The sequence below is a fragment of the Suricata suricatta genome, chromosome 3 (assembly GCF_006229205.1).
Source record: "Suricata suricatta isolate VVHF042 chromosome 3, meerkat_22Aug2017_6uvM2_HiC, whole genome shotgun sequence".
NCBI classification, from domain to species: domain Eukaryota; kingdom Metazoa; phylum Chordata; class Mammalia; order Carnivora; family Herpestidae; genus Suricata; species Suricata suricatta.
In genome coordinates this window covers 24,343,216-24,369,856 of record NC_043702.1, presented here as the reverse complement: position 1 = coordinate 24,369,856, position 26,641 = coordinate 24,343,216, and the positions used below count along the sequence as shown (strand labels likewise).

The window sequence follows — 26,641 nt, the reverse complement described above, 5'->3', positions numbered from 1 at the left end:
CTTAACTGGTTCCGCATATTTGCAATGATACAATCAGCCTCTGGGATTTGATATCCAGATGCCCTTTCCAGGCTTCAACTGGCATTTTAAAACTTCATTCTACTGCATTGAATAAGTTGTTTTTTAGAACAGATGAAACTAGTTTTTCTTCCTTTTATTCACTCTGAAATATGATTTTCTAGGGGACAAAAAGAAAACAATGGGAAAATCCTAAAACAACTGAAATCAAAGAGGCACTAGAGAAATCATTCGAAAGAAAAAATAAAGTTTTTGTGAAGCATTTTGGGTCATCTTGGATTATACTTGAATCTATCTCTAGTTATTAGTAGTAGATTACCTGATGTATAAGTGTTTTATGTTCTCAGAATGGATACTACATCATTGAATACATTCTATTTCCTTCATAGTAAAACATTTATCTTTCTTTCCTTCTCAAAATAAGTGATCCTGCTTTCCATATTCCAGTAGAAATCATATGAATATAGTAAATCAGAAGAAAAAAAATTAAGTTCTAGTATCTAACAAGGGTGCTGTCAGTGGTAAATTGGTATAGATTTATCTAGAAAGGGAGGCTTATTTCCAAATTTTCATAAGAACTGATATAAGGTCTCCTTCCTCTGGAGACTCCTCTAAATGAGTGGGAAGGTTTGAAGTTGTTGTGCTTTAGCCCCTAAGTCATTTTGTATCTTCAGCCCTTAAAAGTTCATGGTTGAACATCACTGGAAGGGATGTTACAAATCTCTCCCTTGCTCTACTTCACATTTTTAGCTTACCTTATTTCTCATAACTTAGTAAGAAACCAGCACCAACACCTCCAAAGTTCTTGGTCAAAGACCAACACCTGCTACTGACTGAGAATCCAGATAAGCCAATTAGCCAGTAAGGCCATATCCTTCTAGACCAGTATGTGTTCGGATGATAACACTAAAATGTCCTACAGGTCAACTTCATTAACTCATTGGTTGTTTAATTCATGTTTTAAATGTATTCAAGGAAGATCTTCTAAGAAACAACTGATTTTATGATGACTACTCACAAAATAGTCCATAAAATCTTATTCTTTGAACTTATAGAAAAATTCAAATGTCATTCCAAATAAATCCAGACTTAAAATCATTAAGTTAGGGATAATATTGCATTTATGTTGATGTTCCCCATATACACAGTGCTTTTAGTAGACTCTAAATAAATATCAGTTGAAAAAATAAGGGAGTTGAATGGATGGATTTACTTTTTCAAAACAGGCAGAAAACTAAATCTCCTTCCATTTTTTTCTCTCTTTAAACTCTGTTTCACCAATGGATATTTTTAGCCTTGTTGCTTTCTTTTTGGTAATAGACTTGAATTCGATTCCAAAATTTTAATGTTGGGAAAAAAATTAATCCAAATGACTGCCTATGCAGATTTTCCTAGAAAAGAGAGACTGCCCAATTTTCCTAACTGTTGACTTTATCAGGCCTCTTGTTCCTGGAGACTCATTGCTACTATTTGTTCCCATTGCTCATCTTAACTCAGTAGGTATTCTTTTAAAAAGATACATAAAAAGATGGTTCTAGAAGTAGAATGATGTGTTTGAAGAGAGTGTTATTATACAAAGTATCAAAAGATTAGTATGTTGGATATTAAAATAATTACATGAGAAAATTTTCACCTTTATTTACAACTTTTGACCCAAGAACCTATCTATAAACTGAAAATGTTTGTGTATTTCTTTTTATTATACCAATTTATGTGCAAAGAGTTACCTTCTACTTAATATAAATAGAGTCTCATACTAGAAATTCCATGGAATCAAGCCAATCCTTACTTGCATTCCTTCATGTGGAGTCTATAAACTGGATAACTTTCCTTGCGTAGCAAATGTGAAATCACTTGTAGATAATGTGCTGGCCCTCTCACCATATTCTCTTGATACTGTTCCAAAGTCCTAATTTGCTTGGTTTGGCATTTCCACAGTCTTCCTCATCTTAGCTCTTTTAAAAATGTACTTAAATTAGTTATTTTGCTGGTTGCTTCCATATTGCTTCATTCAAAATCCAAAATGGAGTTCATAAAAAGAACAAATAAAATTATAGCTTAAGTGCAAACTACATTTCTGAGTATCTGCCAAGTAGACATACCCAATCCAGTGTGTCTCTTCCAGTTCAATGGATTCTCCATTGGACCACCCCTGAAAATGTCAGTAGTTTTCATGCACCACACAGAACTGTCTCTTAGTTTCCCTTTTACTCTTTACATTACTAACTGCCTGTTGAGTACTGTCATTTATGGAGAAGAAAATGTTGAAGAATGTAGAGGATGTGGGGGGTACATATTCAATAGATTTCATGTTACATTTGACTAATATCTCGGCCTCCCTTTCTAATTTTAAAGACTATATATTTAAAATAATGGCCGTTCCACCATATTAAATTACTTTTTTACAATTCTGTCAACTTATAGCAACACATGAGAAACATTGATGTAAAAATATTTGCAATTAGAAATTAAAGTCAAAATTTAGGGGTAAAAGTAATATAAAAGGACAGACCAAAACAAAGCAAAATAAAACAAAACCCTCCAAACATAATTACTAGTTATAACTTTGAGAGATCTAAAAATTATGAAAGTTGAGTTGGCCATTCTTGCTTGTGGATGGAAAGTGTTAGAGAAAGAAACTAGATTTTCAATCTCTGTTACTATCATATGTTATAGAAAAGTTTATCCCTTTGTTCTAATGAAAATTTTATTCATATTTCCAAGGATACTGAGAATGTGCACATCAGTTCCTGTAGATAGGAACAGATAGCATGGGTCTTTCAAGCATCTGCATTAAAATAAAAAAGAAAGGAGAGAAAGAAAGGAAGGAAGGAAGGAAGGAAGGAAGGACGGAAGGAAGGAAAAAAGAAAGTTGAGAACTAGGTTGACAGCAGGCAGTATTGCCTTATATTTGCTGGTCCTTTCCTAGCTGTTCCAGTCTCCTGACCAACCCATGCAGAGAAATGAAGAAACAGTGTGGTTCCTCCTGTCTTTCTCTTTCAGCTCTTCCTTCTAATGTTCAAGTTAGATGAGCACATGACTATCGTTGCATCTCTATACCTTCCACTGGGAAGTGTCAAAACCACTGGCCTTGGGAATAGAAGGAAGACCTTAAGAGAAAGAGAGGCGGCAGGGAAATTGGAGCAGGCGTGTCTCTATCTTAAAGCTACTGCTGAGCTTACACCACAGTATTTCGGTGTCTGTAGGGTGGAGGAGGCAGCATGGTGCCTGGCTTCAGCGAGAACTCGGAGAGGTATTCAGGATTCTCTGCCACAATAGGCCGGATCCGTCCGTTTTGTTTATAAAAATATTTTGTGCTGTACTCCTGCAGGTAGTCTGGGTGCTGAAGGGTGCTCCTGGGCGGCAGGCTGTGGTTCCAGTAGTCAGGGTTGTCAAATGCTTTCTTGGCCTTCTCTGGCACAGACAGTACATTGTTCTTCAGGTACCCGGCATTCCCCAATGCGTTGGCAAAGGTGTTGAGGTACAGTGGCTCATTCACATACTCATCCTCTGCCTTGGGTGGACCGTTGGAAGCATTGTGATATTCAGGATTATCCAAAGCTTGAAGGTCTCCATTTTTTCTCCGAGAAACAAAAGGGTTCTCTTCCACAGGGTTCAGGTATTCTGATGGAATACAAAAATATCAGTTAATATCCACTTTCTGGAAAATGTTTATACAGTATGGCTAGCTTCCTGTTTCAGAACAATGAAGCCACAGATTTGTTTTCGTGAATTCTCACAAAAACCGATTTTGTTGATTACTTCTGTTGATTGCTTGGTTGATTAGTTTTGTCATATGCAAAAAAGAGTAGGTGGGCCAAAACTCTTCGTGACTAAACAAGGCACCACAGGCCAGAAGCAGAGTTCCTGTCCCCTAAATTGCTTCTTTTTCCTTCTAATTGGACTTTTTTGTCCTGTTTATGGGGCCACTTGTTTAAATGCTTTTGTTTTCTAAAAGTCAGCATTCTTTTTGTTGGAAAATAAAATAATCTATCAGGGCTAACTAGCTTTTACATGTGAAGAAATTGGAATTTTCAAAGGGTATTGAAAAATCAAAATGTCTATAGTTTAACTCTATGCCAAGATGACTGGATGAAGTGAAGGGATAGCAGTTTTTAGTCTGTGTGGTTTGCTGTGATGCTTCTATAGGTAAAACAGATTTGATTGCATACGTTTCATAGAAAGCTTGACACATAGGAAAAGAAACATCTAAGGAAAAGACTCAACTGATAAAAATATCTGATGGACATCGAACATCACCAAATTGACTTGCTTGACAATACATACGCTTAAGAATACAGTATAATTACAGCATTTACTTCCAAGAGCTGACCGTAATCACAAAATAGCAAGCTATTAGTTTGAATCATATGAAATGACTGTTTGGTAGGTGGAAGCCAGTTATAGAGTGGCTATTTTTTAAGATCCCATCTAATAAATCAATATGGAATAGGAGTTGGCTCAGGATTTTTTAAAAAGTTGTTAACCAATGCTCTGCTCATTAAATTTAATCCCATCTCTACATCTCACATATACACCCAGTAGACCCTCTTCCTGTCCTCTCTTAGTGTGTACACAGAAATGACACTTTAGCTATTCCTGTTTTGGTGTTGGGGCAGGAAAAGGGCACAATTGTTGAGATACCACCGTTCTGAAAGAAACTTTCTACTCTCTATACTTAGCCTGACAAGTAGAGGAGAAAACAAAACAAAACAAACCTCATCAACTCAGCTTATTTTTCCTTGGATACAGGACTCCTGGATATGGTTAAGTATTTAACATCCTGTGCCAGTTAAAAGACAGTAACGACTAGCCCACAAACATATACAGGAATTACAGGAACTAACGTCATCTTCACACCAATTCTGTGAGCAAGGAAGGAGGAGCTGTATTTTTTCAATTTTACAAACAGAAAACTTAGATTAAATGATGTATGAAGGATGCAACTAGTATTGAACTAGAATTCAGATCTAAAATTCCTATTGAGCAATCTTCTTCTTCTACTGAACTGTTTTCATTATTGTCCCTAAAGAAGTAGGGAGAATTTTTCACTTCATAACATCTTGGCATTTGAATGGTTCTCAAAACAACTGTCATTTTAAGAAAAAACTTATATGGGATGCAAAATTTGATCTTCTTTACCAGAGTCCCAAAACCTCTTGATTAAAAGTGGAGAAGTGTCTATACTAAAATTCTCTACTAAGAAGTAGACTAGAGTACAAAAATCATTAATGGAAACTTGTATTCATAGACAAAATCTAGAGAGGCTCTACAGTGAGTCTATATTGGCTGGCTTGTGTTTTTCTTAGAAAATTCACATTACTTTCTCCTGATGCAAACTTGCATAGCCATGCGCTATAAATGGAGAAGCGACTCTGATTGAGCTGAGATTCTTCCCAGAGAGTATTCTACTTGTAGGGGAATCTGCCAAATCTTCTCAAACCTACATTTGTATCACTACTAGACTGCTATCCAATTCTTCCAAATCATCCAATTCTTCAGTACAGTAATATCTTTACCTCCATATAGATAGATAAACTATAATAAGTTATTTATAATTTGAATTTAGGGATGCCTTAGTTGCATTTTATAAAAGTGACTATAACCATATAAATAGGAACATGATGGACCCTCATAGAGAGTCTTAAAATAAAGTTTGCTTGACATTGAAGACTCTCAGATACACAATCAGTTTTTAATAACAATCATCCATCTTCTCCTTCTTGTGATGCTGTTAACATGGAAGGAAAGTGGCTTTTTCAAAAGTAAAATGTCATTGGATTTGGATGTCTAACAGTTCTACTACCAACTCTGTAAAGCTATTGCTGTACTTTGTAGAACCACAAGCTAAATAGTTTCAAGACATGAGGGTATACATAGAAGTAAACACAGTGTCAGCACTTTAATGTTTGAATTGTGTCATATAAGGAATCATAATATCTTATAATAAACAATGTCATTATGATGACACAAAATTGTAAAGAATTAACCAAATCTTTTATCAATGCCATCAAAATACCAGACTTTCTGACAATGAGTCCAATAAAGTAATGGTTTTGAAATCTTGTGATAACGTTACCTCACTCAAGTATTTCAATAAAGATATATTTAGATCAGTGCTTCTCAAGTTTGATTATGCATAAAAGTCCTGTAGGGATCTTGTTAAAATGCAGATTCCTACTTGGGTGGCGCCTGAGATTCTGATTTCTAAAATGTCAGAATGTAATTCTGGATGATGTAATGCTGTGGATTTGGATAGCATACTACATAGAGCAGGGCCTTGGGCCTTTTCGGGGTCACAGATGTTACCCAGTCCAGGGGTTTGGTGATTTCCCTTCTATACTTTGCTCATTTTGATGGAAGTGAATTTTTTAATGTTTTATTTATTTTTGAGAGAGAGAGAGAGAGAGAGAGAGAGAGAGAGCAGGGAGGGTCAGAGAAAAAGGGGTACACAGAATCCGAAGCAGGTTCCAGACTCTGAGCTAGCTGTCAGCACAGAGCCCACGTGGGGCTTGAACCCATGAACTGTGAGATCATGACCTGAGCCGAAGCCGGATGCTCAACAGACTGAGCCACCCAGGCGCCCCCCATGGAAGTGAATTTTGAACGGCAATCATTTCTGAACATTCTGTTTGTACCTTGTTTAGGCTTATCTCGCATAGGTGTCATATAACCTTCTTCATCCAGCTCTCCTCGTGGGCTCCGTTCTGGGGCAAACACCGTGGGGTCAGCGCTGTACCTCTGGGTGCTGCTATCCTCTTGAATGTGGGGTGCCACTGGCTTGCGTAGGGTGCCGTTACAGCAGGAGTCATCAAAAATCTCGGCTGTGGCCCCCTGAGCAACGGGGGCTTCTGGGATTGTGCTGGTCGTAGCTCTGTATGGCACAGGAACGCCTTGTTCTGCAGCAAAGCCCCCGTCTCGGTATACAAACTGGTTCTGTCAATCAGGCAGAGACACATTTAGATGGCAGTTCTTATTAGGAAGAGTGGTAAAAAAATAAGCAAAGGATATGAAATCTTGTCTCTTAGATAAAAGTCAGAGTGTCTTAATAGAGTTTTTTCCCTGAATGGCTAACAAGCTTGGGTTACAAACACCTAAAATTCAAAAAAAAAATTTTTAAGTAAATCATGGGGAAACAATTCAGAAATATATAGTTAAAATTTACTGAGCACCTAAAACAGGACCTAAGAAAAAGTACTTCATGTTATTTCCCCACAGTTGCCTATTCTTTATGTAAAATTAAAATTTCATGACAAAAGGAAATGCTATTAATTGTCGACAGTCGCCATTAAGAACAAAAGCACAGTGATGCCATTTGGATGATGATCTTTCCTTATTGTCTTCTCTTCTGTGGTCATTCTGACAGATTCTCCAAGTACCTAACTAGAGAATCTTCATTGAGACTCTGACTTTTTAGCACACAACCTATAATCATGGGTGGATAAAAGTAACCTCCTCAACCAGAAGCACAATTTATGAGTCCAGTAAATTCCTCAGGTAAAAATCAAAAGCTACTGTTGCTACATAATATCTCAACTTTGGACTCTCTACTGAAATAAAACATATCCACAAAGCCAGCTACACAATCTACGGCAAATTCTTAACTCACTGTTGGCGAAAGGAAAATGAGGAAATTATGGGGAGACACGAGAGAAGAAACATGATAAGTGAAGACCAAAAATACAAAAAGATGAAGGTTGATTGTGAAATACTTACTCCTGACATGGGGGTGTAGGCAGGAGGAGGGCTGTGTCCAATTTCACTCTAATAGGAAAGAAAAATGGAATGATGGATATAATAAGAAGTAATATGAATGAAAAGAAAAAAAAGCCACGTGAGTTGTATGAACCAAAGAGGAAAACATGCACAACAGTGAAGTTTGCTAAATGGTAACATTTTTATGTATTCTGACTACACATGAGTTTATTTATGTGTTTTGAGAATAGTAAATATTTTCATTCAATTCCTGAAAGAAAAATTGTACAGAAAAAGTAAAATTTTTAAAGGGATTAAAAACTATGTTGACCATATTTTTCTGATCAACTCTAGAAGAAAGATAAATACAGTAAAAATTAAATATAGTTTTAAATAAAGGGCCATTTCCTTCCTTACATGTTATATGACTAAAATGGCCAACTACCACAGCATTGGTTTTCTCTTGTGAAAAGAATTTAAGGAGGGCTCTTGTTGGAATGAGCACTGGGTGTTATATGAAAGAGATGAATCATACTCCCGAAACCAATACTACAATGTATGTTAACTGACTTGAATTTAAATAAATTAATTAAAAAAATAAAAAGGTACACATTATTTTCTCTTCAGAGAATCTTATTTTTTGCAAGTTAATAAAACAGAAGGAAATTTTGAAAAATTCATTCCTTTCCTGGAATATGTTTTACACACAGTATTTTCATGTATTTAGAATCAGTTAAAATTAGATTTCAGTTTTTTAAAAAAGGCATCTGGGGCTCCTGGTGACTCAGTCAATTAAGCGTCCTACTTCAGCTCACGTCATGATCTCATGGTTCATGAGTTCAAGTCCCACATCCGACTCTGTGCTGACAGCTCAGAACCTGAAGCCTGCTTCAGATTCTGCGTCTCCCCCTCTCTCTGTGCCCCTCCCCCACTCACACTCTGCCTGTCTCTCAAAAAATAAACATTAAAAAAAAGGCATCTTTATTCTTATAGCTTAATACTCCATCCTATGGGTTAAATAAAAGTGGACATAAAAATATGATAAAATATTAAGGACAATATTCCTTAGGGTACTTAGACAGGGTTGTGTGAATATCAACATTGTTTCCTAATATACATATATGCATTAAATACATTTTTTTGAGAACCTTAGCCTACTAAGCCAGGCACTTTTCTAGACACTGGAGATCATGAATAATGCAGGTAAAAACAACTTATGTTATGAAGCTTGCATTTTCTGTATACATGTATCAGACTTGGCTAAGTATTATTCCAGGCCAGTGTTTTAACAATTTAGAGATTCATAAAACAATCTAAGCAAAATGTGGTTCCGTGGAGATTAACTGTTTAATGTAAATTAATGACAACTGGATAACACTATTTCCTATAATTAACTTAGTGTCCTGGTCTAATCGAGGGAAAAGGTCTGAACTCTTACGTTAAGCTTACATTTCACCTCTCCTCATAACTGGTCATTTACATGATGGCATAGAAAATATTAATCTTTTTCCCTCTCTAATGACATAACTAGGAATGTATTAAAGATCACAATGTGGAAAATTAGAGATGTATTTAATATACTATGTATGGGAGGTAGTATTATGTAGTAGACTCATTGTTTTATGATTTGTTAGATCTCTGACCCCCGTCCCAGTTACAAGTGATGTGGTCAGTCATGAAACATTTCAGACCCTCATTTTTATCCTTGGGCTCTCTCTACCTTATTCTTAGTGAATGCAAAGTAAGATGGCATATATAAATGAACTTCGTAAGCTCTGCACTACTGTACAAATGCAGAGGATATAAAAAAAATAAATACTCACATTTGCTAAATCAGATTTCTACAGTCAAGAAATCAAAATGCCAGAGCCACTCATCAAAGTCAAATTTAAAAATGGTTCCCTGTTTTCTACATCACCTTAAATATAGGTATATTTTGTTATCATTTAGAAATGAAGTTAAATACATTTGCTCATAAATTTGAGAGGAATTTGCTGTCGGTGATATGCAAAATAGAGGGATAGTATGAGAAAAATACAACTGCCTAGTGGAACTTTATCATATCATCAACCTTGGTCTTGTCCATCATTAAACCCCGATTATTGAGCAAACATTTAACAAATATTAAAGGCATGAGAACTATGGCAGATGCTGGAGATACCATTAAAGACAAGGAGAGACATGGCCACTGGCCTTTTGCAATGTACACTGAATGATCAAATATGACCTGATATTATTAGAAGAAAAGACAAGAGTAAAATGAAGCTGTGGTGAATTTATTTGAATACTAAGATTACACACGGCAAGAAGGGTATTCCAAAATTTAGTAATTACTGCTATTCCTCTGGCCTCTTACCTTCCAACAATTGCGGTATTGGTTCGTGTTTGACTAAAATCACATCACAGGAAACAGCACTGATTGCTGTTCGTTTTGCATTTTATAAAAACTTGAACGATCGATGACCAAAGGAACAACTCTCAAGTCATTCTTCATCAGGAAATACTTTATTACATATATTCATTATCTGGGCTAGACTGCTTTCAATGGTAAAGATGTTGTGTTAAAAATAACTAGATCTATTGAAGAGAAGCCATGCCATATTAGAATGCAGGCGCTGTCTCCGCTCTGACAAGTCTTTCCATCAGCAACCTGCCAAATCTGTATCTGGACATACTGCCAGATACCATCACAGTAATAGGAGTGTCTTCATGTTTTTCCTAGTTTTCGGCATTAAAATGGAAAAAAATGCTAAGCAAAGTCCCTTAAGCATTCATTGTTTTTAGGGTTACTGGCTGCTTTTTATTTTTCTGTTTCCATTTTTTCATTTGCTTTTTTTTTTTTTTCTGTTTTCCATGATAAAAAGCACCTCATTCATTTCCTCCTGGAAGGGCAATGCAGCTACAAGGGAACATCTGTGAGGCCAATTAGCTGGGCTGGAAATGTGATATAATTGTTGTTTAAATATATTTAAATTACATGTTAATCACTATGTCATAATTTATAGGCTTTGAAAATAACTTTTTGTACTTGAGAACCAAGCCAGATTTTACTTGTTTCTGCTGTTTTTAGTTTGTAACAAGCTCTTCTCATTCCCCGCCCCCTCCCCCCAACTCCCGACACTTGAAGAGCTGAACTTTTAATATCGGAAAGAATGACAGCTGCAAGCAGATTGGTAGAGTAAAAATTAAGATCCCCACAGTCAGATCGAGCTGGAGTGACCTTAAAGTTTTAAGCAGAACAAAGCAGTGCTCTCAGTTTAAAGGCTTTTGTTTTTTCATTGTTCCACTTTCTGCTGTCCATCAAAGCCCAGCTTTGTGGATCTTCTGGAAGTACTGGGTGCATCTGTTCAATGAGCTGGTGAGGGGATTTACTGTCAGCAGGACAGAGATAGAAAGAGGTTGGTTATAAACTGGCAGGTGATAGGGGAGTTTGTAAGGGTGATGGAGTCAAGTTTAACTTTGTGGCCCTGTCACTGGCACATTGTATGATGAACGTGGGCTGAAATGCCAGAGGTTATAGGGAAGGCAAATATCAGCAAATATCACAAATACAGTGTTAAATGCACTTCACATACATCATGTCATGAAATGTATGCTTCAGCTGAATGATAAAAGTACGAAAGTTTGTCTTCTTGCATGCACTGCATTTCTCTTATTTATTCACTAAAACATCATATTGTTAAATATTGTCCCTGGGAAATTTTACATTGTTAATTGGATGGATTTCCTCTTTAATATTTTTTTAAATATCATGCACATTTATGTTCTTAGGAGACAAACAAAATACATGCTTAATGACTAACTTCTACCTAATTTAAACATGTACTTAATGAGAGTTTGTTTTGTTTTTTATCTTCAGATAATTGTTCCTATCAATATTAACTATAGGATTAAAGTTTCTATGGTCAAGAAATACTCTAAATCCTTTGAACTAAAACAGAAGTATCTCTGTAAGATGTTATCAATTTATCAGCACAGATTTATTATTAAACACTTCCACATGTAACTATTAAAGGTTCTCGATTTTTTTCCCTCCTTGTCATGTATTCTTAACCTTCTGATGGGCATTTTCACATTTCACATTTTTACAGGTCAGGTAGTAGACAAATAAAACGGTTTCTGCATTATGTACAATTTCTGATGTATGGGTGTAACATATTTTTTCACAACTGAGTTCAACATGCCAGAGTTTGAGACATCTAGATTTAGGATCTTCATTTTTCATAAAACATCCAGAAGAAAGCAAACAAAATGTGACCATAGACAAAAAGCCAATAAAAACTGAGAGAAACCAAACAAATCTAGGGAGCTGGCTCACACACATGCACACAGGCACACACACACGTGTATATACAAATTACACCAAATATCTTTTGTCTATTTGTGTATGTGTTATTGGTTAATGGACTCATCTATCTACTTGGTATGACTAGGTGAGATGCTGCTTTTTGGATCAAGAAGTACAAACTTCTAGTTAGAAAATAAAGTCATGGGATGTAACATAAAGTATGGAGAATATAGTCAACAATACCATATTAACTTCGTAGGTGACAGATGGTAATGACAACTTTTTGTGCTGATCATTTCATAATGTATAAAAATGTCAAGTCACTGTATTGTACACCTGAAAGTAATATATATTATGTAAATTAAACTTCAGTAAAAAACATGGATTTTTTTTTAGATATTGTAAAAAAAAAGGCCAATGTGTCTTTGATAATCAAGACAAAAAAGCAATGGGAACACCATGAGAAATATAAAACTACACTCCAAATTTAAGAATCAAACATAAAACAGACTTAACTATGGGATGATTCAGACTTGTTAATGAAGAAGAAGGAAAAAAAGAATCACCCTGAATAAAAAAATAGAAAAAATAAATAAATTTAAAGTGTTTCCTCTATTACTCAAAAATAAATTAGCAAAAATGATATAAGTGAAATATGTGAAATTATATAATATTAAAAAGATAAACAAATAGTTAATAATAAGCCTGTGATTCGGTTGAAGGAATATTGACTTGGGATCTTATCCTTTGTTCATTTTTCATTAACCTTGGAACATCTTATCTCTTGTATGTCTCATCTGCTCTATTATTGAAAAGAATTTTTAATAAAGAGAAGCTATGAATGGGAGTAAATATGAATGGGAGTCAATTCAGGATTTACAAAGTATAGAGGCATGGTGCCTTTTATCACCATTAATAACTCTACTCTCTTAACTCAGATCTTGAAGTCCAATTAATCACAATGTCTATTCTGTTTCATAGATGAATAAATGACTACATTTAGGCAGATTGAGAAACAGGAAGAGAGACTAACCTACCATATGTCTGAGACTATTTTAGGTTTTATTTATTCTCATAACCTTTCAACATACATATTGTTACTAAAAATCATGATATCCGTTTTAACGACGAGAAAACTGAGGACCAGAGAAGCTATACCTCCCTCCCATGTACACACACCTATTCGTGGCTATCTAAATCTATTACCCTTTTATTATGTCACATGTAGATTTTTACCTTTAGCTTTTCTTTTCTCTCCTATCTGTAACTTCTCTCTGCCCCTGCATAATGCTTCAACTCTTCTCTCAAATGAGTTCTCACGGTTTCTTTGTCTTGTGAAAAATTATTTCCAGGAGGACTTTGACTCACTAGCCTTAGTTATAAAATACTAATGATGATTTGTAGTATTGCTCCTCCCAGCTTATTTGCATTTTAATTAACTACAGGGACTTAAGCTACAAAAGAAACTATAAGTAGAATGTGAAGAGCTCATAGAGGAGATGATGAATAGATAGATAGATAGATCCAAAGATTTTCCATGAAGCCACAATTGCTTATGATTTATTATTCCTACTCCATGGCTTAGTCAATAAGTTCCTCTTCCAACCTGACTAAAGGTAAGTCAGATTGGAAGAGGAATTTACTTTTTTGCTTTATGCCTCTGCTGCTGTTATATGAAAAAGTCAAAGGACATTATTAGCACAGTCAAAAAAGAAAGGGTATAAAGAAACATGATTTTACATAAGTGCCAACATTCCTCAGCTTCATTCAAGATAAACAATAAGACTTTTGTCACCCTTCTTGAGATTAGTAATCACATAGAATTTATTTCTCTTCATCCTGGTGCATATTCTAAAGGCTTTTTGTTAGCTGGTTGGTTGGTTGGTTTCTGACAATTTTTTTTTTTTGCAGGTCTATATTTCTTTTCAGAAGTGTGTTGTGGTATTTAAACCTTTTCCTAATTGTCGCTTAGCTTCAGTTAACACATGCTGCTGAAATCTAAAGAGAAATTCCCGGAGGTTTCTTAAAGGCCTCTCACTGGTATATTTCAGTTAGAAAAAGTGTGGTTATTTTTCCCAATTTTTTAACTTATCCTTAAGAACATTTGGTTCAATTGCAGTATCTATGTTTAAGACTAAAAATGAAATCAGTAAGATTTTACCATGTCCAAATTCTGACAAAGTCTTCAAGTGAATCCTGAAATCGCCTCTCTGCTTGAGTGTTTCATAACCTAACATCATGAAGATTACTTAATGAAGACCCTTTACTACATGGACCATGTATTGAGGTCAGGAAACTCTGAAGACAATTGCATAGTCCTGGAACAAGTGGTCACCTGTGGGCTTCTACCATGAAGGTTGTACTCTTGAACGCTTAACCACTATGCCGTGTGGCCGTTAGCAAACTCCTAAACTTATTGGGCCCTCAGTTTATTTATCTCAGAAAAGATAAACCGGACTATGGAATAGGTAGTGAGAAAAACCAGGGTTTAAAAGAAATTTTTTTAATGTTTATTTTTTAATGTTTTTTAAAATTTATTTTTGAGAGAGAGAGAGAGAGACAGACAGACAGACAGCATGAGCAGGGAAGGGTCGGAGAAAGAAGGAGACAAAGAATCCAGAGAAAGATTCCAGGTTCTGAGCTGGCTGTCAGCACAGAGCCCTTTGCAGGGCTCAAACCCACCAACAGTGAGATTATGACTTGAGCCGAAGTTGGCCGCTTAACCGACTGAGCCACCCAGGCGCCCTTGATTATTTATTTTTGAGAGAGAGAGAGAGAGAGAGAGAGAGCAAGCATGAGCAGGGGAGGGCAGAGAGAGAGGGAGACACAGACACAGAATCTGAAGCAGGCTCCAGGCTCTGAGCTGTCAGCACAGAGCCCGATGCAGGGCTCAAACTCACTGACTGTGAGATCATGACCTGAGCCTAAGGTGAACACTTAACCTACTGAGCCACCCAGACGCCCTGAGAAAAATCACTTTTAGCTGAAAAATTATTTGCATGTAAAATAAATATTCTGCCTTAAGCTTACACCATTGATTGTTAAATATTGTAAAATGTGATTAACATGAAAGCAAAGGTACCTTATACATTCTTCTCACATAAATCTCTTCAAAGTATATGAAGCACTTTTTTTCTTTTTTTTCTCAATGGAGTATTTATAAAGTATCACTTAGCCTATATACAATATATGACTATATATTCTTGGGAAACAAGATTATGTTTGGATGGTGACTAATGAAAATACAATTGTGAAATAAAGTTTTATAATTTAAACTTTTCATTTTATAGATGAAACACTAATTCCCTAAGAGGTTAAGTTAATTGGTCAAAACACATGTCTGACAGCTCTAGAAACAGGATTCCTAGAGTTTCCATCTACTTTAAATTGGCATTTAATAAATGATAAAAAGTCAGTTTTAGAGGTTCATTTTTTATGTTTTTCTGAAAAATATAATTTCCTTACTATAACCAAACATATCAGCCTTAACCATGATGGCATTTGGTTGAATTACATATTGATATACTCTTAAAATAAATTTAATGGAGCTTTGATTATAAGACAGAAGCCATTTTTTCCTATTAAATAGGTTATAAGTTTATTAGACAAAAGGAATACCCTAATAGTATTAAATATTTTGATAAAAGCTATCCACACACAGATTAATTAAAAGCAATGTTTATTAAAGTAGTACTTTATTTACAAAACAAATTGTTCTCCATAGAGGGATGTTAAATGTTATTTTAACATTCTAGCTATAAATCTAGTAATTAAAAATAAATATTTATTGATTTTTTATCTATATAAAGTATTTTGTATTTGTGCAATGTATTTTATATCTATATTGTATTTAATGTTTTAATATTGTATATATAATACATCTAATATTTAAAACAAAATTAATAGTCATTTATATATTTATTTTATATTTATATAAATGTATATTGATTTTATACTTATATAAGTATTGATCATGTATCTATCCATATATAATAAGCTTATTATTCAATATATTTTTGCCATTATAATGCTTATCTATAGCTATATACCTATTTCTATAACTGTATGATGAGATAATGTTTGGGATTATAGAAAGTGTTTAAAAAATTAAGCATTTAAGAAGGAGATTTGAAAATGAGAAAAGCCAAAAACTAAGCACTATGAATTTCAATGCAATTACTTTAGAATCCAAAATGCTATGCCTTGGCCTGGGTATCACATACTTCTGTTTGTACTATTAGTAAAGACTTAAATCACAATTTTAGTCTTTGTGTGTGTGTGCGCACACACACACACACACACAAATGGCATGCGTGTGTATATGTATTCATACACACAGTAAGAAAATTAATAGCTTGAAACAAAGAACAAAGACTTATTAAATCCACTCAAACTAACGCTTTCTTTTGCAGGCTGCCGGATCATATATGGACTTGTTTTGTTTTTACTATTTTTCACATGTGCATATTATTTATCAGCAAATGAATCTTCACTAAAACACTATGTATGAGAGCTCTATTTAGAAATATTTCTTTAGTGGTTGTTCGGAGTTTGCTTTTACTTGCAAATAATGATGCGATAGTGAAATATTCTATATTTCAATCTTCTCCTTAGCAATAATCCAAGCTTCAGAAATTTTATTACATATTGAAAATAACAATAATAGTTATTCTGAGCAGTCTACGTGTGCAAGTGTAAAAAACGTGAAGGCCATTGCTATGTACTGAGAGATAGAAAGCCTTACTACAGGAAATAGAATTACACATTTTAGAAATATAATTTTGGCATGTAGATTTTATTTAGTATCTTAAAAGATAGTGTTGAGAATAAGCAAACAACTTAACAAAAGACAGATAAGGCTTACAGTTTTCGTTTCATTTCAGCGTGGGCCAGGGTGGAAATATCTTCAGTTCTGCTAGTATGTGCAAACTGTTTGCTAGATAAAAAGTGAATTTGTAACAATGGTTGATTCATCCAACTACTGCTCTTTAAGCTACCAGGGTGGCAACAGCTGTTGCTGTGAGTAAAAAGACTTTGAATGGTCCACCTGGAATTCGGACAGCTGGTTGATGAGAGCTGATCTGAATAACGTACTGTGTATCCTCGGGTTCGGCTCCTGACAGAGCAAACAGCACATGGCTGTCCCAACAGCCCAGAGCAAACACCGGTTACATTTCACAGAAACAGGAATGGTATTTACAACTGATCTGAGCCAAAATGAATATCAGATTGAAGGTAGCACCCCAAGAGAAAAAAGCTCTCCCCAAGAGCTACTTGTTGATTATAGTTTAAGCAGTTTTGCCATTTTCAAAGAGCCCCCAAGTTTGATTTTGCTGCATATAAAAAGAGAGAAGGAAATATACAGAGAACTCCTGCATCTATTTGTGAACCACATTGGAATTTCCTAAAATTCCAAAACAAACAAACAAAAACGACCACAGTACTTCTTAGTTTCCCATTTACACTCTTTGCTGCCCAAGTCAACTTAAATTAGCCGGGACCGTGGCCATAATAATTTCCTTTGAAATTCTAAAATGGCTGATACTTTAATAAAAACAAACAAACAAAAACATGAAGGATGTAAAATATATAATAGACCCAAAATAAGAGACTCTAACTTAAATCTGACATGGGTGCCAGAGATCACCCAATCATATTCTATTTTCAGCTATGGTAATAGAGGTGACTGGTGATTTTCCTCAAGGTCACACAGTTAGTTACTAACAAGCCAAAATCAATAGGCCTAATTAGGAAATACATTTATGGTTTATTATGCAGAGAAAAAATACCTACTTGGTGTCCTTTGAATATGTCTGCCTGAGTCAGGGGAAACAAAGGTGAAACTCTAAAGCAGGTGAGGTCTGATCTCAGTGTTTCCATGGTTGACTTCTTAGTTTCTGCCTCCGGATCATTTACCACCCCCAACAGACTCCAGAGCCCATGGATTCCTGCCCTGGTTCTGTTGGAAATGAGACTATACCTACATCCTCCCCCCACGGAAGGTGTACCATTCTGAGCCAGTAACTCACACCCTGAAACATCCTTTCTTACATACACTCTCATCCTTTCCTCAGGAACTTGGCTGTAACTAAGACAGAGGGCATCTCTTTAGTCTGAATAATGCAGGGGAATTTTCTCAAATGAGTGCTAGTAGATCACAATGGCTCTGCCTCAGCTAACATTGAACTATTGAATACCAACCCTCATGCATGTAATGAGCCACTGGCCTCCACTAGAACGTTCCATGGCGTTTCAAAGTTCACTTTTTCAAAACTGAAATGAACATCTCTTTTCCCTACACTGAATCTAGCTCTTTATTGGGTTTATGGATGATATCTACAATTTACCTATCTGTGCAAGTTAGATATCTTAGTATCATCTTTTTACTCCTATGTCTCATGCTTCGTCTTTAAGCATCTAAGGCCTATCCATTCAGATGTCTTAATATGTCAAGAATCCAACCATTTTCTTCATGCGCTTTGGCACTATTTTAGTTGCAGTTAAGGTTCCAGATAATTTATCCTTCTAACTGAGATCCTTTGAGGGTAAAACAAAATACTATTGGTAATTAAACCACAATCATAGGAGTAAATCAGGACTCTCTAGGGAAAATAGGCACATGCAATAAACTTAATTATGACATGGTTTCTTGCCTAGAGCAACTTTAAGAATTGTCTAACTCATTTCCTGGATCTTAGTCCTTCCCTTCACGCCAATCTAATATTCACAATTCATTTCCCTACTTAGGAGCCTGCAAGACCCCTTGTTGCCTCCGGCTAAACCAAATCTCAATTTCTTGTGGCATTAAAGACTTTTGGTAGCCATTGTCCGTGCCAATTTCTCTAGCCTCACCTCTCCACCTCCTACTCACAAGCTCCCAGGCAAATGTACTGCAGTACTTCCTATGAGGGTCCACCCTCTTCTTCACCTCCAGTCCTTTGCCCAAACTCTAACCCTTTCCTCAATGCTCTCTCTAGATTCTTTGACTTGATTACATGTTAACCCCATGGGAAATTTTCATTTCCCTGATTATGTTTAGTTAGTGATTTAAAAACTTTACTAAGAACTTATCACCTAGCCTATATGGATGATTTATCACTATGTTCTAGTTACTTATTTACTTCATTCATATGCTTTCTTCCACAGACTGTAAGCTTGTTCAGAAGGGGACTTCCTCTAGTACTCACCCTACCCTTGATCCCTAACACAGGCCAAGGGCATGGACTAAATGAGTGTTCAGTGAAAGGGATACCAGATCAAAGGATGGATAGACTGAAAGGTATATTAAGCCCACAGAGTGGCTCTATTAATAAGAATCTCAGGAACTGCAGCCAGCAGGCCAGAAAGATATGTTTTAAGGAATGTGGGGATTTAGCACATTATATATTACACATAGCCCAGCCAATAGATACAGTGAGTCTTAAATTGAAATTGAACCCAAGTATGGTTATCTGAATATTATTTGTCATCCAATATACTCACTCTTCTTAAAGTGAAGTTGCTATTTCTGGAAGCATTGTTTAAAATCTTATTTCTAATGGGAAAAAAAAGTCTTCCAATACAGTGAATGGTTCCCAATGCAATACTCATTTCCCAAGTAGTTATAAAACTTCAGGATTCTATCTCTAGTATGACAACACTCTCATGAGACATCTATGTATTTCCTAATGCTTTGGACGTCTACCAAACTCAGGCTTTCAGCTTTATCCCTACAGATATAAATTGTTAACTAAGAATAATAGAGAAGACAGGTCTGTGGATAAATTGTCATCAGGAAGATGGAAAATGCAATTTGGTTTGTAAAATCAAACATGAATGCCTAAAAGTACCCTTTTTAAGAGGTATGTACCACCCATCTGCATTTCTATACTGTGTTGTAAAACACCTGCAGGGAAGGGACATTTTAAATTTTTCAAAAAGCATTTTTAGGATAATTATGGTTCAATAGTATAGAAGATCAAAGTTATAAGTAAATGAAACTCTAAACCAAAGTTACAGGGTGTGTGTCTCAAGAGGGGAAGAAGCTGTAGGAAGAGAGAGAGCCCTTGATGAGGACAAAGCACTGCCATTCTGTTACTCTGCTACCATAGGTAAGTTTTCTTCAGAGCTGTGTCCTCATCTGTAAAATGGGGATAATAATGTCTGTCCTGCCTGCTTTATGAGTTTTACAGTTTTGTGTTCATGTTAAATATCTCTGAATAAAGTAACATAATATATAGGAGTGCCTGGGTGGCTCAGTTGGTTAAGCGTCTGACTTTGGTTCAGGTCATGATCTCACAGTTAGTAGGTTCCAGCCCCATTCGGGCTCTGTGCTGACAGCTCAGAGCATGGAGCCTGCTTCAGATTCTGTGTCTCCCTTTCTCTCTGCCCTCCACTGTTCTCTCTCTCTCTCTCTCTACAATAAATAAACATTAAAAAATTTTAACTATGTATATATTTGTATGTGTGTGACTTGGTACTTTTTTCTACTAAATTAAAGAAAATGTAGTTAGATCCTGACTTGTCCAAGTATCGCACACACACACTAAATGCTGCAGATCAAATAACCGCATGTTTCTTGTATACCAGAATGAAAGTAATCATAAAGCTGCATATTTATCTGTGTGATGTTAAAGCCTATTTTTGCAAATTTGGTATCACATATTTCAGTTGAAATAACTGTCAAAAATGATTGGTGTTACTTAGGTAAATAAAATGGTGGGAAATAATTTACGGGTTTCCTTTGAATGTATATTGATTAATATACCATTTAAAGTCATTGTAAAATCTTCCTTTGAAAATTAAAAATAATGTTTTTCTCTGTGCAGCAGTAAATCAACAAGACCCCATGAAACTCTTCCTCTACTTAGTAACAGAAAGGTGCATATTAAATGTCCAATGATAAATTCCGTAACCACTAAAATAAATTAATGGAGTGACCTAACAGTTGAGATTATGATAAACTGAAAAAAATCATCATTACTTTTGTTTCCTTCAGATGATGGGGTGAGAAAGTCAATGAAACGCAAACATTAGAAATTCACATCTCTGCCGAGTATGTATTGGCCTTGATTTTCTTGAATCGCTTCTACTGAACACTTGAATGCATCCAGACAGGCTCCTAATAAGATATGTCTCAGAATTCATGCCGAGGCATTGTCAGCAGGCCAAGGAGAAGCCCTCAGTGCTGAATGTGTGCTTAGATTGATTTTTTTCTTCCCTGTGATTGTTGATCTTTTCAGGGAAAGCTGAGGCATTAAGAGAGGCACATGGTAATGCAGGAAATGTTTGAACTTTTGTACTCTAGTAGAGAGAGAATTCCTGTGTGTCACCTCTTTAATACATTAAGCATTTTATAGATTTTCAAAGCATACTAAACATCTTTAAGAAAGACACATCTTGGAAAAGAAAGTAGCTAAGTTACAGAAAAGTTCTAAGATTTATAACTTGAAATAATTTGATAAATGACTTGGGAGTTAGGAAAAATAAAAAGACTGGACTTTCCCACATATTACATACCCTGGACTTTCTCCCAAGGACTACCAAGCAAACCAAAAAAGTACTAGACAGATAAGAAAAGCCCCTGGTGTATTTCCCAGACCCCTTTGTCCTTTATTACACTAGCATAATTATTATTTATCATTTTGAAAGGAAGATATTAAGCCAACATGCAGTTATGTTTTGACCAAAGAAAATATTAATGGTTGATTTTAAAAATAAAATCATATAGGAGAGGAAGTGTGCCTTTCTTGCCATAAGACTTTAAGGGTAGACACCCCAGGCTCTCTTCAGAATCTTTACTGTTTTTATTATTTACAAATTATCCAAGAGTTTTAGAACCTGTTTCTAATTCATCTGTATCATCTTTTAGGATAACAAGCTCCTTAAATATATTGGCAATGAGTTGTGTTAGTATCTTGCCTTTCTTCTTTTTCTTAAATTTACTTATTTGAATATTAAAAAAAAATCTAGTAGCTCAGATTTTGCCAAAAACAGTAAGTGGGAAGACATTTTGATCATTCCTAATACTAATCTCTTTAATTCTTACTGAAAAGTTGGTAACCAAAAGCTCAGGTGAGAAAAATTAAAAGTAATATTAGCCCTCTGACAGAACTTCTAGGATTTTTCATCCAGCCCGTTACTATACAAAACCATATTGGATGTCAATTATGCAGGAGGAGAAGATATTTCCAAGACAGCTTGACACAAGCCCAGGTTGTGAATTATTTGCTTTGAAATGCCTTCATATTCTCCTGTTTGTAAATTCTGGTCAAGAGAAGAGCAAAAACAAGTAGCAAGCTCATCCTAAGCATATGGTCAGGTGAACATTCATAAAATGTTTATCAGCCCACAAATAAAACTTTTAAAAATACTAGACCCTCCTGCTCCAGGAGGGAGGAAAGAAGCACAATAAATAAAGAGTTCTTTGTTATTATATTAAATTTCCAGGACCAACCCCATCCATCCTAAGTTTCTAAATACCAGAAGCCCCAGAGGAAGCTTTGACAAATATGCTAGTTAAGCCAAGAATACATTCATTTCGGGCAGCCATTATGCTTGCATGTTTTCTCACCTTCTCCGCCCAGAATGAATTTACTTGAAAGTGAGAAAGCTTGAAGCTTCAGGCTCTTCAATTGTACAGCCACTTCCAATCCTGGGAAAGAGCTCATCATTGGTTCACATGGATTTAGATTTGTAAATTTTGAAAAAGTAAGATTTTTATTTTTGCATTCTTTTTCTTAAAGGGGCTCTGCCCCTACTCCCAAGGATGTGTCTGGCTCCACATAACCTTGCTGATTTACCCTCACTTTACTAAGAATGTTCCCTAAGTTTATTTTGTATCAAAAATCTAGCATTCATGAACAATCAGAGGGTTGCGCATCTTGAGAACATCCTTTCCAGTAAAGAATGCTCATTCCATGATTCAATGCAGGCATCAGAGCCAGGGTTGATATGCTGTAAGGTTCCAGATCATAGCTCTTCAAAATTCATTCAAGCCCCTCCTCTTTTTGAGGTTCATATTAAATGATTATTCAACAGGACCTGATCCTCGTGATTTTCTATAGTCTTTGTGGGCACTTCCCAACACTCAGACGGTTCAATGGTATCATTCCATTGCTCCGTGGTATCTGGCTCACATTTAATTCTTTCACCATGAATGCCACTGAACATCTAGGTTTCTGAGTTTCCTCCTTGCCTATGACCTCAACCTCAATTTAACTACCACATGGCTGTATCATACCAATAGGAAAAACTCCCATTACAGAAGTTTTAAAAATATCTTGTGTTCATTCACTTTGGTTATTCTTTTTTTTTAGATTCAGTCAGATCTTCTGCCTTTTTGTGTGTGTGCTGTTTAATTAATTGCTTGACACATTATTTTATCAGCATGGTCTTTGAAGTAAGTTAGATACTGGTTTGAATCCTGTGCCACTTACTAGCTCTGTCACAAGCTATCCAACCTCTCTGTGTCTCCGTTTCCTTAGCCTAAAATGGGGAAAAATGCTCTTTCTTTTGTTAGCATTTTTTTTACATGTGAATGACTGTAAAGAAGGAACCTATATAACATTCCGTTCCTAGTAAGTAAATAATGATATATAATTAGGTAGATGATAGGTTAAAAAATACAGAACTTGTACCACATGGTTAATTATATCATTGACTCTCAATATGACCTTTAGTGCCTTCAGTTTCCATATTATTTTGGTACAGCTGCCCTCCCAGGTCTCAACTCTTGAATTTCAAACATATTTTTATTCCCTTGTTCCTGGTTCTCTTGGTGGGACTGAGCAATCATGTATTCAACCAGAATGGTGCCTCTGAAAAGCCATGTCTTCTATTTGTGGACGTCCTTAGATTTACTGACTCCTTATTAGTCTGTGTTCACATGCTTCACCACTGCATTTCCTCCAAAGTTTAGTCAATCTATTTTTTATTTTATTTTTAATGTTTGTTTTTGAGAGAGAGAGAGACAGACAGACAGAGTGCGAGTGGGGGAGGGCCAGAGAGAGAGGGAGACACGGAATCTGAAGCAGGCTCCAGGATCCAACCTGTCAGCACAGAGCTCGACACAGGGCTTGAACCCATGAACCATGAAATCATGACCTGAGCCAAAGTTGAACGCTTAACCGACTGAGCCACCCAGGTATCCCTAGCCAATCCTTTTAAGCTCCTTAACCTGTCTTTGATGTCCTCTCTCTCTCTGACATCCTTGCTCTCCATAAAATAGAGAGAATAGAATCTAAATGGCTCTATGTTGAATGTCAGTTTACTCTAAAAATTGGAATGAAGTGGAAGATTTGTTACTATTTGTTATTACAACCCATATGAATCTCTCTTTCAAAAAAATTTTTTAATGTTTATTTATTTTTGAGAGAGAGAGAGAAAGAGAGAGAGAGTGAGAGAGAATGATCGGGCAAGGGAGAAAGAGACGAGACACAGAATCTGAAGCAGATACCAGGCTCTGGGCTGTCAGCACAAAGCCAGACACAAGGCTTAAACTCATGAACCAGGAGATCATGTACTGAACAGAAGTCAGATGCTGAACTGACTGAGCCCCCTAGGCACCCCAGTCTGAATATCTCTTGGGAGACAACTAACTAACTTTGTAAAGAATTAGCAAAAAATGTTGGTGAAATGTTTGGAATAGAAAGTAAATCAACCAAGAGCCGAGCACCAAGAGCTCAGATAAAAGAGGGAAAATTATACTATACAACACAGAAAGAAAATATTGGAGACTCAGATTAGTCTAAGAAAAAACAGAGCTGAAAAGTCAAAGAGGAGAGAAAAGGGTAAGTAAGATATGACCCTTCAGTCTTGCCCACCTGTTCTTTCTTCAGTCAAATTGACCAACATCGCAAATTCTTGGTGAGAATCAATTGTTGGGGAAAAAAAAGAAGAGACTAAGTGAAGTATGAAGGGATTTGCTCCTACTGAAAGGACCATTTTATCTCACATTCTGCCTCCCTTCTTTCCTTCACATGGAAGAATTTTTCTAAGAAAGTCCCCCTTTCTGACTTTACTTTTCAGTCAGTTGTATGCTGCTCTCGGCTAGTGCTATATTCTACTGAAACTATTCCCAAAAAGAATAACAGTATGTCATGAATCCAGAATAATAATGGCTTCCAGATCAAGATTTAGTTTCACTTGAGCTCTAGACATGTATTTCTGAGGCTATAAAAGCAGTATCTACTTATATTCTAAAATATTAATTATATTTCCTTATAGAAATTATTAATATAATGTATTAATTTTATTTCCTTATAAAACAGAAGAAAACATTCTGTGTTCTCTTACACTAATAATAATGTTAACATATTCTCAATATTCTAATTAGAAAACATGCTGTCACTTTGATTTCTCTATCTCATTCTATAATATCCAACTGGTATCCAAATTCTGTTGATTATATCTCAAAACCATCATTGATACCAACTAAGAAAATAAAACAAAAACCAAACCAAAACAAAACCTATCACATGCATGCAACATTACATACTATCTCCTTTGCCTCAACAGGTAAGCAGTCTCTATTTTAGTTCACATTTCGAAAAACTGCCAGAATTTTCTCACTAGAGGCAAATCTGACCGTATCACTTTTCCTTCTTCAAAACAACAGTGTGTTCAAATGACTCTTTAGGCACTCTGTGTCCGTATTGTAACACTTTGCACATTGCATTTTATGGCCTCATGAGTTACCTGTAAATTTCTCAAGGGCAGGGCTGGATGTGGCCGTAGTAGGTAATCATGAGGTTAGATTCATAGAAGATAAATCAAGAAATGTTCCATCAGTGAATACATGATTGAATGAATAGCTGCTCTTTTTTACTTGCTTAAAATAATATGCTATTTGACAGATATGAGTGAAAAATCTCTGCGTTAGCGGATAAGCAGCTACTAGTAAGACTATTCAGGTAACCCCTTACAGATCGAAATTAGCCTTTATAAAGATTTTGATGATAAAAAAATTTAAAGAAAAGTCAAAATTCTTTACTGATGTACTCGGTCTTTAAAATACTGAGTACTGTACTTCTAGCAATAATAAAACAGAAAAAAAGACATCAAAAGCAGAGTGAGAGGAAATACGTCTTGCGGTAAAGAATATAACCTCTACAGATGCTGCTGCCAGGTCACCTGTAGCGACCATGCCTCAGTTTCCCCACATACAAAATAGGCAATAATAATTGTAAACACCTCACAGAGTTTTCCTGAGATTCGATGAAATAATAAATATTAGACACTTAATAGGATACCTGGCACATAATAGTGTCACCTCTTATTATTTTTTGAATCATCTCATACTCCTACAAATGTATGCAGTGACTAGGAATAAAAGAATGAGTTTATTAATTTCAACTCAGAATATCCAATAGCCTGCTCTCTCTACCACAGGGTCTACTGCAGTACCTGGCTCCAACTAAAAGGAGACTATCCCAGACTCCAAATGAATCTGAATTATGTACATTTTACATGTTCAATATGCTAAGGGTTGTAAACACTATTATTTTCTTGCAGGGACAGAAAACACTTAAGTATGGATGTTTCTAACCAATGTATGATTATTGTTGGAAAAAGCAACTCAAATTAGTTGTGAATTAAACTTTCAATTTCTTTCCCTCTCTGATTTGCACTACTTCTGTCATCACAATATGAAAACCATTT

General features: G+C 35.6%; 1 protein-coding gene across 1 annotated transcript in view; it reads right to left on the bottom strand.

The window, feature by feature from the left end:
• Positions 1–2,567: 2,567 nt before the first annotated feature.
• Positions 2,568–26,641, bottom strand: part of ERBB4 (erb-b2 receptor tyrosine kinase 4) — a 1,103,571-nt gene continuing 1,079,497 nt past the window's right edge. The window contains exons 26-28 of the mRNA XM_029933912.1: positions 7,735–7,782; positions 6,657–6,954; positions 2,568–3,642 (exon numbers count right to left, since the gene is read on the bottom strand). Of these exons, the coding sequence (XP_029789772.1) occupies positions 3,197–3,642; positions 6,657–6,954; positions 7,735–7,782 (792 nt within the window). The 3' untranslated portion in view covers positions 2,568–3,196. The remainder of the gene's footprint in view (positions 3,643–6,656; positions 6,955–7,734; positions 7,783–26,641) is intronic.